General features: G+C 52.5%; 1 protein-coding gene and 1 pseudogene across 1 annotated transcript in view; one reads left to right on the top strand and one right to left on the bottom strand.

The window, feature by feature from the left end:
* The first annotated feature begins 6,713 nt into the window (after nucleotides 1–6,713).
* The window catches only part of LOC121167912 (sarcalumenin), a 33,758-nt gene continuing 24,637 nt past the window's right edge, over nucleotides 6,714–15,834 (top strand). Inside the window, exon 1 of the mRNA XM_040997625.1 lies at nucleotides 6,714–6,781. Coding sequence (XP_040853559.1) covers nucleotides 6,721–6,781 — 61 coding nt within the window. The 5' untranslated portion in view covers nucleotides 6,714–6,720. The remainder of the gene's footprint in view (nucleotides 6,782–15,834) is intronic.
* On the bottom strand, nucleotides 11,964–12,057 carry LOC121167937 (annotated as a pseudogene).

The raw sequence follows: 15,834 nt of genomic DNA, 5'->3' as shown, positions 1-15,834 counted from the left end.
GTGAATCATCGGACGTAAGATCTTCCTCTCTGTCTCTCCTCTCTGTATATCCGCCTTTCCAATAAAAAAATAATAAAAATAAATCTTTAAAAAAAATTTAAAAAAAGATTTATTTACTTTTATTACAAAGTCAGATATACAGAGAGAGGGAGAGACAGGGAGGAAGATCTTCTGTCTGATGATTAACTCCCCAAGTGACCACAACAGCTAGCTTTGTGCTGATCTGAACCCAGGAGCCAGGAACTTCCTCCATGTCTCCCTCGTGGGTGCAGGGTCCCAAGGCCTTGGGCGGTTGTCAGCTGCTTTTCCAGGCCACAAGCAGGGAGCTGGGTGGGAAATGGAGCTTCCGGGATTACAACTAGTGTCCATATGGGATCCTGGCGTATGTAGGGCTAGGACTTTAGCCGCTAGGCTATGCCACTGGGTCCAGGAGCTGGATTTCAAAGTGAAGTAGGTGGGAATGGAGCCAAAGACTGTAATGTGGGATTATGGTGGGCCTGGCGTGGTAGCCTAGTGGGTAAATCTTTGCCTTAAAAGCACTGGGCACCCATATGGGTGCTGGTTTGTGCCCTGGATGTTCCACTTCCCTTCCAGCTCCCTATTTGTGGCCTGGGAAAGCAGTGGAGGACGGCCCAAAGTTTTGGGGCTTTGCACCTGTTTGGAGACCTGGAAGAAGCTCCTGGCTTCTGGCTTCAGATTAGCTCAGCTCTGACCGTTGTGGCCACTTGGGGAGTGAACCAGTGATAGATTTTTCTCTTTGTTTCTCCTTCTCTCTGTACATCTGGTACAACTTTCTATTAAACATAATAAATCTTTAAAAAATATAGAATTATGGGATGTGAACATCTCTAGTAGTAGCTTAACCTACGGTACAAAAAGGGGACCCTTGTTTTGGCCTTGGCCTCCTTAGTGGCTGACTGGCCCTAGACCAGTAGGTAAAGCATATGAAAATCCTCAGGCTCTGAGCTGGCTGACCATGCTGTCCCCAGCCTCAGGGGCTGCTCTGGTTTCTCTCTGTCCATACCGGAGCCCATCCCTCTGCCTCTGTGCCCTGCTTGCCCTCTCTGCTCCCCTCGGTTCAGTTGGCCTGTAGCATCCGTCTTTTTCTTGCCCCGGAGTGCCAGGTGAGAGTGGAGTTAGTCGCACCCTCTGCTTTGGTCTGCTTTCTTCTTTTGCCCAGCTGAGTTGCAGGTTTCTTCTGTTGATTGACAAGAATGTGTGCTGACCAAGAAGAGGGGGTAGGACCAGCCCTAAATCTGGCAGCTGAAGAAAGGAATGAGCTCCCCAAACTGCCCTCCCTACCCCACCACCTGTTGAGAAAGGAGTTCAGTGTGACAGCTGTGAAGTTTCCTGAATTAGGGGGCCGACTCATAGGTTCCCCCCTGCGTGGAGCCTGTAGGGATGTGCGAGCCCAGGATTAAGTCAGTAGGCCACAGGCAGGTGCTAGGCTGACATCAGAGATACAGGTTCACTGTCCTGGGTAAGGCACTGCTCTGAAAAGTCTGGATGCAAAGGGAACTGGTAGGAATCTGCAGTATTCTTGTGGGAAGAGATGCCAGTGAGTCTGGACAGGTCCTGAGTGGGTGGGGTGAGTTGCCTGCTATTTGTGAAGGGGCTGTGGCCCATTTTGACTCCATGTGCTGCCTATCCCTGGCTTGCAGTGGGAAGTGGAGACGCACACAGGGAGAGCTGCAGCACTGTATATGCCCACTCTATATGCAGAACAGCAGAACTGCTGACTCTTGTCTGAGGGTATTCAAGCAAGTGCTGGATGAATATCTGTGATTCCTGGGTCCTCCCAAGCTAGAAAACCTGTCATTTCTAAGATGAGTGGGACAGTACCATAGATGTATGTGTGTGTGTGTGTGTGTGTGTGAAGGAGTGTGAATGGAATGATGACTGCAGAGATCGAAGTCATCCAACATGCTGGCCATGCCACAAAGACTTCCTGCAGCTCACTCCCAGGTCACGTGAGTGTGAGCATGGGGTGAGCTTTGCCCAGGGCTGCAGTAGGAGCCATGGTTCAGGAGCCTCCTGTTGGCCTGTGTACATGTGGAGAAGATGCAGGATGGCAGTGAGTGTGGTCACGACTGTTAACCATCCAGGGGGTAGTCTTTGATTTTCAGTGTGATTGATAACCACATGAAAGTCTGTATTGTTTCAATCTGACTTGGTGCAAGTACCTCTCCTCCCCCTGTGCAAAAGTGACAAACCTCTTAACAGATCCAGGCTTTTACAGCGACTCACTTGAACACGTGACAGGTTGTTTCCAGCTGTAAGCCGGCTAAGTTTCCATGTTGATTTCCCACTCAGTTGGTGAGAGGTAGAACAAGTCTCAACTGTTTGAGGTGAGCTAGGATCTAGCAGCTCAGCTGCAGCCCAGAGATTGTACTTAGGAACCGTATGCCCAGAACTATGACTTCCGAGGGCCTGGTTCTAGAGTCCTGTGGCCTTTCACATGGTCTTGCCACCTCCCCCCCCACTGATGCTCTTCACACCTGCTGTTGATGTGTTCATTGCACACCTGAGATGCATGTACTCAGCAGTGTGGGCATTGGAACTCAATGAGCAGTTGGAACATCTCCCCCACCAATGTCTAATTAATGGTAATTCTGTGAGGTTGGCCCCTCTGGCTCCAGATATGATTTAGGTCTTGGGGACCCACTTAGCTGCCTATGTGAGGCTCTGAGCCGTGCCCCAGAAAGTTCTTAGTCTGGACAAAGGAGTGGCCGTCCCTTGGCAGGAGCCCTTCAGGAAGAGCAGCCATGTGGAGATACTCAGATGCTCATGGGTATTGGGGTAGGAAACAAGTTGGGCTGATGCAAGCTGCAGTACCTGTAGGTGCACCAAAGAATAGGATGTGGGGCAGACTGGGTCACAGCATCTATCGACTCACACAAAGCTGAGACAGAGGGGTCAGACTATGCTGGGTAAGGGCCTAGCACTCGCTGGCACATGTGAGATCTGAGTCTGGGAGTGGACCTGGTGGGGGAACTTGGGGAACTCCCCTTGGGCCATGACTCCTGCTGGTGAGCATATGACTCAAGCCTGGGTGGTGATCAGGCTGGGCAAGGCTGCTTCACTTGTCAGCCAAGTATGTGGGTTGGCTCAAGTTGCCGGGGGGACCAGGCAGGGTTAGGGTGCAGGGTGGGCCATGCTAGGCTAAGCTATCACATCTATCGGTTTGCATGAAAGCCAGGGATGGGGATAGGCTGGGCAGGGCTAGGCTGCAGCATCCAATAGCAAAAGCCAAGATGGGATGGGCTATCCTGGGCTGGGTCAGAGCAACTTGCATGTGCAACATCAGTGGCTGAAAGCAGGCCTGATCAAGGAGGTAAGGGGACACCCTGGCTGGGTTGTGGTTCCCATTGTTGCATGCAAGAGCCAGAATGGTGGCTGTGAATGTCCTGGATGTGGCTGCGGTATACCTTGGCATGGGTGTGAACTGGGTCTGGAGTGTGCCAGACTGGGATAGACTCTAGTACCTCCTGGTGCTCGTGAGAGCCAGGGTTGGTGTAGGATGGGCTGGCTAGGTCTCTGCACCCACTGAACTATGGAAGAACTAGGGCTAGGGTGGGCCAGTCACGGCTGGACTATAGTACTCCGGTAAGAGCTAGAATGGGTGTGGGCCAGTTGGGCAAGGCTGCTGTTCCTGCCAGGACAGGAGGTGGGCCAAAAACCCACTGGTGTGTGCGAGATCTACCACTGGGAGGAGACCTGATAGAGGAACTTGGGAAACTCCTCTGTCAGGTGAGCATGAAAACTTAGGGCTGGGGGTGGACCTGGCTGGATAGGCAGTAGCATCTGCCAGTGTAAGTGTGGGATGAACAGTGGGGTTGGTTGTGCTGAACTAGGCTGCGGTGCCCATTGATGTGTATAAAAGCTGAATGGGCTGCGGGACAGACTGGACCAGTCTGCTGCATATACTGTTATGCACAGAAACTACAGCTGGGGGTGGGCCTGGTGGGGATTAATGGGGGCCACTCTGGCCTAGCTGCAGTTCTCACTGGTGTACATAAGGACCAGTGTGTTGTGGGTAGGGTTGGGCCACCGCATGCACTAGTTTGTGTAAGAGATGGGGCTGGAGACAGAATTGACCCAGCAACTGCAACCACTAGTGTGTGTGTAGGCTGATGTGGGTGACAGATTGAGCTGGACCCTGTACTAGCTAGCACACACAGGAGTCAGATCTGGGGTCACCTCTGGTGAGGTTTCTCTGAGGAACATCCCCAACTGAATTGCTACACTCAGAACTCCAACCACAGGGAGAATTGCAGGATTTGTGGTTTGACCATGGAGTGCATGTGTCAGAACTGGACCTCCTCAGTTGCTGAAGATGGTGTATTGGATGGCAGGCCAGATGTACATGAGGGATATGGCAGTCCACTGGGGCCTGCACTGGATGGAGGGCAGAACAAATTGGACAACTCTCCCAGCCAAGTGTTGACAGCAAGTGTCTGGGTGAATGGAGACTCTAAAGTGGACTATGTCAGCCAAAGGACCTTGGAAGGATTTCCTCAATGTAGGAGCAACACAATCAATAGAATTTCAGAACTATCGAAACCACTTGAGCAGAACTCTCAGAGCATGCTCCACATTGGGGATCCTGGGATGGCATTGAGTGGCCATTCCTCATCTCCAGCTACTGACACGATTAGGATGCTGGGTGCTGCTTCTCAGCTTCTCTCCTTCCTTCAGATACAGAAGAGGAAAAAGAAAATTGGAAACAATGATGTCATTCACTTCCCCTATCTCAACCCTTCCCACTCTAATTGGTGGTCCACATGGGCATGCATACTTCTCAACTATGTAAACACAATCATTGGGGGATATGATCAGTGTCCTTGGAAGGTAAGATGAGGACAGAGACAGATGGAGGTGTGACTGTGTGAAGACATGGTGAGAAGGTAGCCACCTACAAGCCAATGAGAGAGGCCTTGGAAGAAATACAAGAAATACACCTGCTGGCACCTGGATCTTAGGTCTTCTGTGTTGAAACCACCCACTTTGTGGTACTCTGCGGGGCATGCTTAGAGAATGCATACGCTATCCTGTTGCATCTGGCTTATTTCACTTAGCATGGCATTTTCAGCATTGATCATTGTCACTTGTATTAGAACCTCATATGGACATACCTTTGGATGGACACTTGGGCAGTTGTGCATGGTGCTGTTATGAACATGGTGGATGAGGGTGTGTTTGGGATCCCAAGCAGGTATTTTTCAATCTGAATCATGCTAGATTCGCCCTTTCCCTGTGTGGGTTTGAGTCCTTGTGGCTTGTATTGAGATTTCAGCATGTGTCCTGCTGTGTCCCCACACTTCTCTGTTGCTCCCAACCCCTTTCTGTGCCTTGGTGATCCATGTTAGCTTGAATTGATGGGAAAAGTCGTGGGTTTATGTATTAGGTGATTGTGCGTTCCAGTCCAGATGACTTCACTCCTCATTGTGTGATTCCAAGCGAGTGCTTTCATTCATGTCACCCTGCATCTCATTGTGAAGTGGTGACAGTGTACCTTCCTCTTGTCACCTGGCACCACCGGCCCACAGTATCTCCTTCATTGACTTCTGGTTCCTCTTCTCCCTATAGCCATACGTGGGTCAGAAGACTTGATATTGGACTTTTAGGGTTCTCTAGAGGAACAGAACCAGGAGGAGGTGTATCTGGAGTGAGAGATTTTCGGGGCTGGCAGGTCTAATGTTTGCAGGAGTGTTAGCAGGTGGAATTCCAGCAGGATCTGGTGCTGTTATCTGGAATCTGGAGGCAGTCTGGAGGCAGCCCTTCCTCCCTGGAGGACCTCGGGCTTCTGAAGGCTTCCACTGATGGGGCGATCTTCACTTGAAGCTCCTGGCTTCGGATCGACTCAGCTCTGGCCACTGCAGCCGCTTAGAGAGTGAACCAACAGATGGAAGATCTTCCTCTCTGTCTCTCCTCTCTGTGTATCTGCCTTTCCAATAATAATAATAATAATAATAATAATAATAATGGATTTATTTCTTTTTATTAAAAAGGCAGATTTGGTTATATGCTAGTAAAGCTGTTTACACACCTCACTCTCAGGGAGGCTTGGTGTCCTGCCTTGCTTTTCTCTGTGGCCCACTGCTAGCCCCCTACCCCATCGACCACCCCACAAACCTTTGGAAGATTACGTTGCGGAGCTCTCTGAAGGATCTGTGCCGTTCCACCCCCACCTCCCTTCCCAAGTGCCTCCTGCTTTTGCCCTGCTCAGCACTCCGGGCACGGAGCCCCTGGAAGCCTAAGCTCCCAGCCTTGCACCTCAAAGGGCAGCTGGTTAACTGGCCATTTGTAGTTCTGCCTGTCACTCGCTATCAAATGGGACCTCTTCTTCGGATATTCCCCAGACTTTAGGTCAAGACAGGGCAAGTTCTGGGAAGACTCGAGTTCCCAGCTCCTAGACCTCAGCCTCAGGGACGCCCCACGTTATTTCTCAGGTCATGTGATCTGAGAGCTGCTGGCAGGTGGGGAGAGCCAATCCAGCACCGAGCCCTACATTCTGGGGCCTGGCAGCTGGGCCCATACAGCAGCAGCTGAGCCTCATCCGTGCAGCCTGTTGGGGTCTGGGCTTCTTCCCCATCACGTCTGTCCAGTTGCCCTAGTGACTGTGTGACCCTTCTCCTCCCACCCCGCAGCCTGCCGCTGCCACCCACACCCGCCATATAAATAGAGGCGAGGAGCAGCTGGGTTCTCTTGGCAGTCACCATGAGGGCGCTGCTCCTGTTCTGCTGCTTTGTGGCCTCTCTCCTGCTCTCAGGACAAGCAGGTATGCCCGACCCTGCATGGGCAGGCCCCAGGTGTGCTGTCTGCTGTGGGGTGGGGGGGAGTGCGCACCTGATGCCACAGCTTTGCTTCTTGCTGATCCCACTTATTATTAACCTTCTCTTGTCCCTGGGCTGTGGAGGAAGAGCTGGATGCAGAACCGAAGGGTAGTTAGGGGACATTGGGGAGACCAAAGGCAGTGGAGACAGGTGTGTGGACCTGAGGCTTGGGCGAGGGGTCAGAGAGAAGAGCCTGGCTGTCAAGTGCTGGAAAAGAGGACCCCAAAAATAAAGGCTAGAGGAGCCTTCAATATGGGCTTGGAGCTGCAGGTCATTGAGTGACATTTGCACCATGCCAGAGATAGAGGGAGGCCTGCTGACCCCAAATAGAGGCTCGGATCTGTATGACTGAGGACATAGGAATGTGTTGGGCGAAGTTGGGGGTCATTTGGGAGATAGGGGGGTAGAGTTGGAATTTTTTTCGGGTAAGGTCAGACATAGAGTGGGGGATTAGGCTGGAAACGGAGTTGGACAAAGGCTTCAGAAGAGGAGTGGAGCCCATTTTGGAACAGTGCTTGTATGAGGAGTGGGGCTTTCATCAGAAAGGGGGTTCGGCTCTGTGTGCTCAGATTCCCCTTTGACACCTCAGCATTCTGTGCAGCAGCGGCGGCTTGGGTTGCAACACAGGGGTTATTTATAGGCTGTTGAGGGACACCAAATCACTTTGCCACCTCTCCTACAAGACTCCTGGGGCTGATTTCTCCTCGGGAGGTGCTCTGGGGATCCCCTCAGGAATCTAGGGCTCCCTGGTTGGTTGCCGAGCTCAGCCCTTTGTGTTTGCACATGGGGCCATGGGGCCTAGAGTCTCAGTCTCTTGAGACTTGGAGGTTTTGTCTTTGAGGATGGGAGCTGCTAGGCCATGGTCCTGGCCCGGAGAGAGGGGTGGTGGGCAGGAGCAAAAGCTATTCCTCTGGTGCTTAGAGATGTGAGATGGGGGCCCTTGCCATTGCGTGTGCTGCCTGGCCCTGCCCTTGTCTGCCCTTGAGTTAATTTGGGCCCTGTGGGGCTGCAGGCTGGAGTGGTGAGTATTCCAAGCGGCTGTCAGGTGGCTAAGTATGGAAACTGCAACGTAATTGGATCCTGAGCTGCAGCCACACTCTACCCTTGCACCCCCTCCCCCGCAGGCCCAGTCCCAGCTGCCACCTCGTTGGGCTTCCACACAGTAGGCCTCAGGAATCTTTAGCCTTTTAGGGACATCCTTTATGTTTTCTGCCACCAAGGTAATCAGACATCTGGCTTGACCTTGGGCCTGGACCAGAGCTTCTGCCATGGGGAGAGGGGACAGCCCTGATCTTGCTGTGGTCTGCCCTAGCCTTTCTGTCCTTTAGTGCGGAGCCCCCCTCCTTCATCTCCATCTAGCTGTGGGTTTCATCTGCCCTGGTGGGCCTAATCATGACTCTGTTCAGTTATAGCATGCTGAAGCCAAAGATGGCTTCTTCTTGACCCACTGGAGGTTTCAGTTAACGTCCCACCCCCTAGCCCCACAACGGCCCCTCCCTATAAAGACACCTGCCCATGGCTGTGCTGTCCGGTGTACTCCACCCTACCTGAAGTCATAGCTCTGTCTTAAGCTCCTCTTCCTACTCCCTGCCATTGTCTCCCCACCCTCCCCTTCCAGGCCATCAGTCACAAGTGTCCACGCCAGGACCTGCACAGAGTTTCTGGGCCTCTCACCTCTCTGATCTCCACCTCCAACCTGTGCCCCCAAGTCCTTTTTCTTTGCTAGGGTTCTCTCCTTTGTCTGGGAATTGGCCAGTGAAGGACAAGGGGAGAGGCCCTGGAGGTGGTTGGATCAGGGACTTCATCCTCCAGGGAGTGGGAGGGCTGAGGCAGCCAGCCACAGCCATGCCCAGCTCAGTGCTGCCCTCTTCTTCCTGGGTTTTGTCCCCTTTCCTCCCCTCCCCTCCCTCTCTCTGACAGGCCCTATTGGAGGTGGGTGTGACCGGGGCTATAGATGACTCCTAGGGGAAGCTGCTTGGGTTGCTGCGTGGGGCAGGCGTAGAGCAGTGCTCTTTGTCCTCTGGCCGCCTGTAGGGTGTGGATGCCAGGAAAGCATTGCTTTGGGTTTAAGCAGCTGGCGTTTGTTGCTAAAGGCTGCATTCAGGACACTGTTGCTTCCTGTTGTCCTTCCTGGTGCCTGATGCAGAGACTAGAGACTCTGTTCACTTTTTATCCTGCTGTGTACTCAGCCAGCTCTGGGTGCATACCCTGCTTTCCCATGCAAGGGTGGGGATACCCATCTGAGTGCCCAGGTAGGTGCTCAGACCTCCTTTGCATGAGAGGTGAGGGTGCTTGTTGACCATCAGAAACCACCCTGAACTCACTATTCCCAGATGCCAGTGTCCTGTTTCCTTAGCAGGTCAGGCACACTGCTACCGCCCTCTGTTGGGAGAACCACTCAGGGGGTTGTAGGTTGAGGAGTCTTGAGAGAGCAGACCCTAGAAACCTTGCCAACTCCCTGGAGTTGTGTCTCCAGCTAGTTCCCTGACTCCTAGCTGGGGACAGCTGGACAAGTCCATGGGGGCCCAATGGAGCACTAGCCTGCGTATAAAATGGATGCAGACTCTCCCCTTATCTCTCTTCCCCCAAGCAGTGCCTTTCTTGGTGGCCTTGCTGGGTGGCTGGTGGGACTACAGTTTGGGAAATGCTAAATTTGTCTCATGAGAGTGAGGGTCTAACAGCTAGTTCTTGGCAGGCCAGAACTGGAATCCAGTTGTTTTCACTTTCTGGCTGGTACTTTAGTTATACCCAGATGAAGCCAGTGTCATCTCAGTGGGGAGCCAGGCAGGACTTTTCTGTTCTCTATCCTGGAACAAGGGTCAAAGACTGGGGAGTTGCTGTGTGTTTTGGATGGAATGAGCATGGGAAGGGGTGAGATGCACTGCTGCGGCTGCCTGGATGGAGAGCCCCGGTGTAGCCCTCTGAGCATGGCCTTTCCTGTACAAATGCTGCAGAGCCCCTTCAGATGCCATGCTACATTCATTTGGTCATCATGAACTCATTCTGTATTCCTGGTGCCCTTGTTACTCCGGGGACTCCGGGGGAACTCAGGCCTTCTGTCCCTGGTGTTCTTGCATTTCAGTTGGGGATTGGGCTCCGTCTTCCAGGTGGTTGTGTCTGAGTTGGTAAAAGAGGCACAGACACTGCAGGTGCACCAGAGGAAGGGAGGAGTCCGCCTGATCTGAGCAAGGACTTGGGAGAGGCCTTGAGGCCATTGTGGGATAGTAGAGGGAGAAAAGAGCAGGGGCCGTTTGAGCTGGGCCTTGAGGAAAGTAGGGTTCAGACATGGAGAGATGCAGGAGGGAGATTCCACTACAGGGACCTGGAGGAGTCGAGGTTGGGGAAATAGGCTCTGATGAGACCTGGAAGAAGGCCCCTTTTCTCCCTTGGGTGGGAGTGGGCAGTTGGGAGAACTTACTTTGGAAGGCGAGGCCAGAGCTGAGCTGTGAAGCCCTTGAGAGTTATGTTGAGGAGGAAGGAGGCTATCCTGTGGGCAGCAGGTAGGGCTTTGGGATACCATTAGGCAGGAATGAGGCAAGGGGATCCCATTCTGAGCTGTGGAGTGCCATGGAGGACAGGGTGCCCCTGGCAGGGACCCCTAAGGTGGAAAGTCAGCCTTGTGCAGAGCCAAGCCCATTTTCTGGTCTCTGTTGCTGGAGCAACACCAGGCCATGGTTGAAAGGTGAGTGGGTGTGAAACCAGTGTAAGTCCTTGTTTTCTTCGCTCTCCATGCTGGGACCTGCTGTGCCAGGCCAGATATGGGAGATAGCAGAGGGCACTCCCCTCTGCCATCCATGTTTGTTCACCAGAAGTCTACAGATTCTTCCGCGGGTAAATGAACCACTTATGCTCCATCAAGATTGGTTTTGATAGGTGTAGATGGCACAGGAGGCACATGGCCTGAATAACACCAGGGCTGGCCTTGTTCTCATTCTTTCTGTGGCTGGAGATAGGAGTCCTACTTCAGATCTCCTGAGAGGCTTTCTTGCAGCCCAGTGGCAGGGATAGGGGACTCACTTAAGATGAGAAGGAGGGGGCCCGGCATGGTGGCCTAGCAGCTAAAGTATTCACCTTGAACGCTCCAGGATCTCATGTGGGCACTGAATCTAATCCTGGCAGCTCCACTTCCCATCCAGCTCCCTGCTTGTGGGAAAGCAGTCGAGGACGGCCCAAAGCCTTGGGACCCTGCACCCGTGTGGGAGAGCTGGAGGAAGTTCCTGGCTCCTGGCTTCGGATTGGCGCAGCTCTGGCTGTTGTGTTCACTTGGGAAGTGAACTGTCAGACAAAAGATCTTCCTCTCTGTCTTTCTTCCTCTCTATATATCTGACTTCCAATAAAAATAAAATGAATCTTTAAAAAAAGATGAGAAGGAGGATGGAGAAGAGCCACCTTGTGTTCCCACACCCGTCTGCCCTGGGAGCTGCTCCCAGGACTCTGCCCCTGCCCTCTCTGGCCTTCTCAGGCAAATGTTGGACTCTGCAACTGCCTTGTTTGGTCCCTGTATTCCCTCTGTCATCTCCCATCACTGCCCCCATTCAGGGGCCCTGCTGCCAGGTGCTCCTCTGAAACTCACTCAAGAGGAGGGCCGATGCTCAGGAGCCCAGACCATCACTTTTGCAAATCACTTGTTTTAAAGCAGTCAGAAGATTTTAGTTCAAGGAATGTATCTCTGAGGTAGAATTGCTCGTTGGCTTCTTGAGCAAGGTCCCATCCGGAGTCTCTGAATCACAACATGGAGGCTAAGGCAGTAGAGTGGGGCATTCTTGAACTGGTCCTTCAAAAGGGGGAGAATGAATGAATTATGGGCATGGTGAGCACAGGCATGGAAGACTGAACTGCCTGGTGTGGAGGACGTCCCAGTGCCCTGCACTCGTCCCCAGCCTTGTGTGGCAGCAGGAGATGAAGGTGGCAGATGGCACAGTTGGGCCTATGAGACAGGTGGCATTGAGCTGTTTGGCGTCAGAAGCATTCTGTTGTCCCGTTTCTCTAGGATTCATGAAGTCCTGTTCCCTCTGGTTTCAGTCTCAGCCCTCAGAACCAAGGTGTCGCAGATTTCCCTCCACCCCAGGGTCACACCTGCTACCTCCTCCTCCCTTTAGAGGGCCACAGAGCTGGGAGTGTGGGTGCAAGAATGAAATTCGCGTGTCATCCTTGCGCAGGGGCCATGCTAATCTTCTCTGTATCGTTCCAATTTTAGTATATGTGCTGCCGAAGCGAGCACGGAAGAATGAAATGTAAAGGTGAAAGAATTAAATGTTATCAGGTTTGAAGCGCCTAGATTATTAGAGCAGTTGTCGACGTCTCATAGCTGGATATGGCGTGGAGGGGCGGCCGCTCAGGCCACCCTCAGGGCTGACTGTGCCCACAGCTTCCTTTAGGGGCTGTTGTGAGGCCATCACAAGAGCCTGTATTCCTGAGCTGTGCTGTGGGAAGCATGGGAAAGTGGTTGCTGGTTCTGTGTCCAGCTACAGGTGCTAGGCCTCAGGAACACTCGGGGGGATGTTGAAGCTAGGCTCTCTGAGTTGTAGGGATTTTTCCCTCCTCCTTTCTCCTCAGTGCTCCTTCTTCACAACTTCCAGAGTCCTTGACTTCTTTCAGAGCAAAATGTTCTATACACAGAGTGAGTGTGGGCTGTGTGGCCTGCCCTGGGCAGAGGGAGTACTCAATACAGAGTTCAAAAGAAACGGGGGTACAGCCTCTCTTAGGGAGCACAACTTTGGGTTGGGGAGAGCCAGAGGTACCTGTTTTGGGGTGAGGGGCAGGATATGATGAGAAAGAAAGGGAGTGTACAACAAAGACCCAGACGTGGGTGCTTCAGAACTTGGGGCGTGTGGGGCATTTAACTAGTAGTACAAGGGATGAGGCCCTTCCGTCAGTCCTCGTCAGCCCAGTAAGGCCCTGGCTTGGTTGCACAGTGCAGGCAGGCAGGCAGGCAAGGGCTGTGTCTGCCCCTGGGGCTGACCTTCTATTTAGGAAGATGACTCGCACTGAAAAAAAAAAATGTAAGTAACACCCGCCTGCAGCCTGCGCTCTGGGCGGAGTGGAGAGGATGCCTAGGAAGGTCAGCCTTGCAGAGGTAGAGCTGCGGCCCCATGTGCAGGTAGGAGCCCATCCATCCAGCTGCCAGCTCCCAGCTCCAACGAGGCAGAAGCCAGGAGTTTCATCTTTGTCTCCCACATAGGTGGCAGGGGCCCAAACACTTGGGTCATCTTCCACCACTTTTCTCAGGTCATTAGCAGTGAGATGAATTACAAATTGAGCAGCTGGGACATGAACTGGCATTCATATGGGCTGTTGGCATCTCAGGTGGCAGCTTTACCTGCTGTCTTATAGTGTTTGCCCTCATCACATGCAGTTTTGCTTTTCACGAATTATAGTTTGTGCAGTCAATCACAGTTGAAAACTTTAGATGGAAAACTCTAGAAGGAAACCAAAGGTTTTAAATAGTTTTTACTGTAATATAATTGTTCTGTTTTATTGCTAGTTATGTTGTCAGTTTCTTACTGTGCTTAAATTAGGCATTAAACTTTAATATTGGTATAGATATGTGTATAATGGAATGGCTGGTGTGTGCAGGGTTTAATACTGTCTGCCATATGAGGCATCCCATGGGGGTGTCCTCACAGGTGGGACCATTGCACTGCATCACTAACACAGCACAGTGACCTGGCTTGTTGAAAGCATTTAACGATGTCTAATGAATGGGCAGATGGTTTGTGTAGACAGGGACATCTGAAGATGGTACCCAAAGCCAGGAGGTGAGGAAGCACATAGCATTGGCCTGGCAGAGAAGTGGGGCTCATGTTCAGGGGAGATGAGGCCACTCTGATGGGAATGGCCTTGAATGTCAAAGCCAAGTGGCTGCTTCCCTAGGCCATCAGCCAACTCCAGCCTATTTCTCTTCAGCCTAGTTCCTCCCCCAATCCCTCCCTTCCCGTTATTTTTGGATCCTTCTAGAGCAGGGGTTGCACCCTAAACTCAGGCAGGTGCAGACAAAGCCTGGGCTGGAGTTTTGGGTTCCATAAGATGGGTTGTGTTGGGAACTTAGCCCAGAAACAAGCCAGGGGAGAGCCCTGGGGTTTGGGAGCCCTCTTCCTCCCTCCATCAAGAAATGACTGCCAAAACTGTGTGCCCTGGTCTTCCTCCAAATGGCCGTTTAGTTAGGACCTGAGCTAGCCTGGTTATCTCCCTAGATGGCAACATGTGAAGGCTCGGCAGAGCCGCTGCCTCAACAAGCCTGTTTTGTGCGTCTAATCTGCTCAGTGTTGAGCCCTTGGGACCACCACTCTACACCTCACCTGGGTCCATCTGAGGGACTCTAACCCACTGGTTGTTCACGTAATTTCCCTGCCTTTCCTTCTGCCTGTGTTTCAAGGGTCAGGTAGAAGATGATGTATCTTTTTGGCACTTGACTGCGGTGGGAGTGTCAGGACATGAGTGGTGTGATCTGGGCAAGGGCCAGTGGAGGATCAGCCTGGCCTCAGGTTCTCAGTGGATGGGTGCAGGTCTCATGGTCACCAAAGTCTGGTGGTAAACCCACCCCTCCCTCCTGGCTTCTCCTGCCTTGATTGGTAGTTAGGCCTGTGGCTGAGTCTTTCTGTTTTGGAGGCTACCCACCTGAAGACAAAGGAGCCAGTGGGGGTCAGGATGGGAGGCTCAGGACTTGGGGGACAGAGCAAGCACTGACTTGTCACAAGTGAGCCACCAACCCCTTCACCATATCTGCACCTGTCTCTACATCCATAAAATGTGGGTAATAATACTTGTCCTATTTACAGCACAGGGCTGTTGCCTGACTAAAATAAGAAAATAGCTATTGGATGCTTAAAATGTTTTTTTGATATCAGATACTTTTGGGGGTTAAGAGGACGGTGACAACAATGACAGGGTTTCAGTGCCACAACTTGCCATTCACCACCAATGTCCTCAAAAAGCCAGCAAATGTGCATGGCCCGGTGGTGGGGGTGCAAAGGTCTGACAGCATTTCTGCTCCTGTTCAGGGCTGTGCGATCTTTGGGGTTCTCTGTCCTCAGAGCTGACAGCCAGGAGGAGACACGGCTGTGCTCTAAGGCGCCGAGAACCATATAAGGCAGGTGGGATCAGGGCTAAAAATAAGCAGCAGCAGCCAGAGAGTGCCGAGCAAGGGGGGCAGTTTGTCAAGGCGTCTAGGCGGGGCTTGAGCTTGTTCTAGATCATTGGGATCCAGGGACCATAAGGCCATGGCCCAGTGAAGATGTGACCAGCCTGTGGCTGCAGTCTCAGCACGTGTCTTCGCATGGCCTTCTCCCTGTCTATGCATCTCTCAAAGTCCTCTCCCCATGTGAACATGTAGACGATGTGGATTGAGGACCCATCGTAATCCGCTGTGATCTCTTCGAAACTCAACATCAGCAAAGACCCTGTTTTTCAAAGGTGATATTTTGAGGTTCTGGGTTGGCAGGCCTTTGGAAAGACATCATTCAACAGTACTGTGCCATGGCCCTGGGCCCTGAACTGTGTAGCAGTTGCTACTTTGGGACATTTGGACTTGTCTTTCTTCCCCCCACTCAGTCTTATGGGCAGAGGTGGCACCTGTTTTCTCAGTCCCCCTTGGTCCCATGGCCCCGGCAGTTGGTGACAAAGCCAGAGCAACGTGTTGACTGAAGGATGGACAGCTGGCTGGCGGCTGAGAATTCCAGGAGGCAACCGCTCAGACTTCTCGTGGTGTTTAGGAGGAAGATGGGAGTAGGGAGAATTTAACCAGCTCCTTCTGGGCATGCTGCCGACCCAGAGCCTGTTAGGAGGAGGCAGATCCTGAGGGCAGAGTCTGTTCATGAGTGGAGTGTGCTGCACAGAGCAACTAGCGAGAGGTTGGAAGGACCCCGCCCCTCTCCCCGCCAGCCTCCTCTCCACATGAACATCCCATACCCAGCCCCTCATAGTGGTGGTCTGTGGACTTGGTGAGAAGCATGCGGGACAGTACAGTGTACATGGGCACCTCCCAATCCTGCCAGAAGCT

This window comes from Ochotona curzoniae, unplaced genomic scaffold (assembly GCF_017591425.1).
Source record: "Ochotona curzoniae isolate NIBS_2020 unplaced genomic scaffold, NIBS_Ocur_1.0 patch433, whole genome shotgun sequence".
NCBI lineage: Eukaryota > Metazoa > Chordata > Mammalia > Lagomorpha > Ochotonidae > Ochotona > Ochotona curzoniae.
The sequence above is the reverse complement of the archived record's forward strand: the minus strand, read 5'-3'. Positions and strand labels throughout refer to the sequence as shown.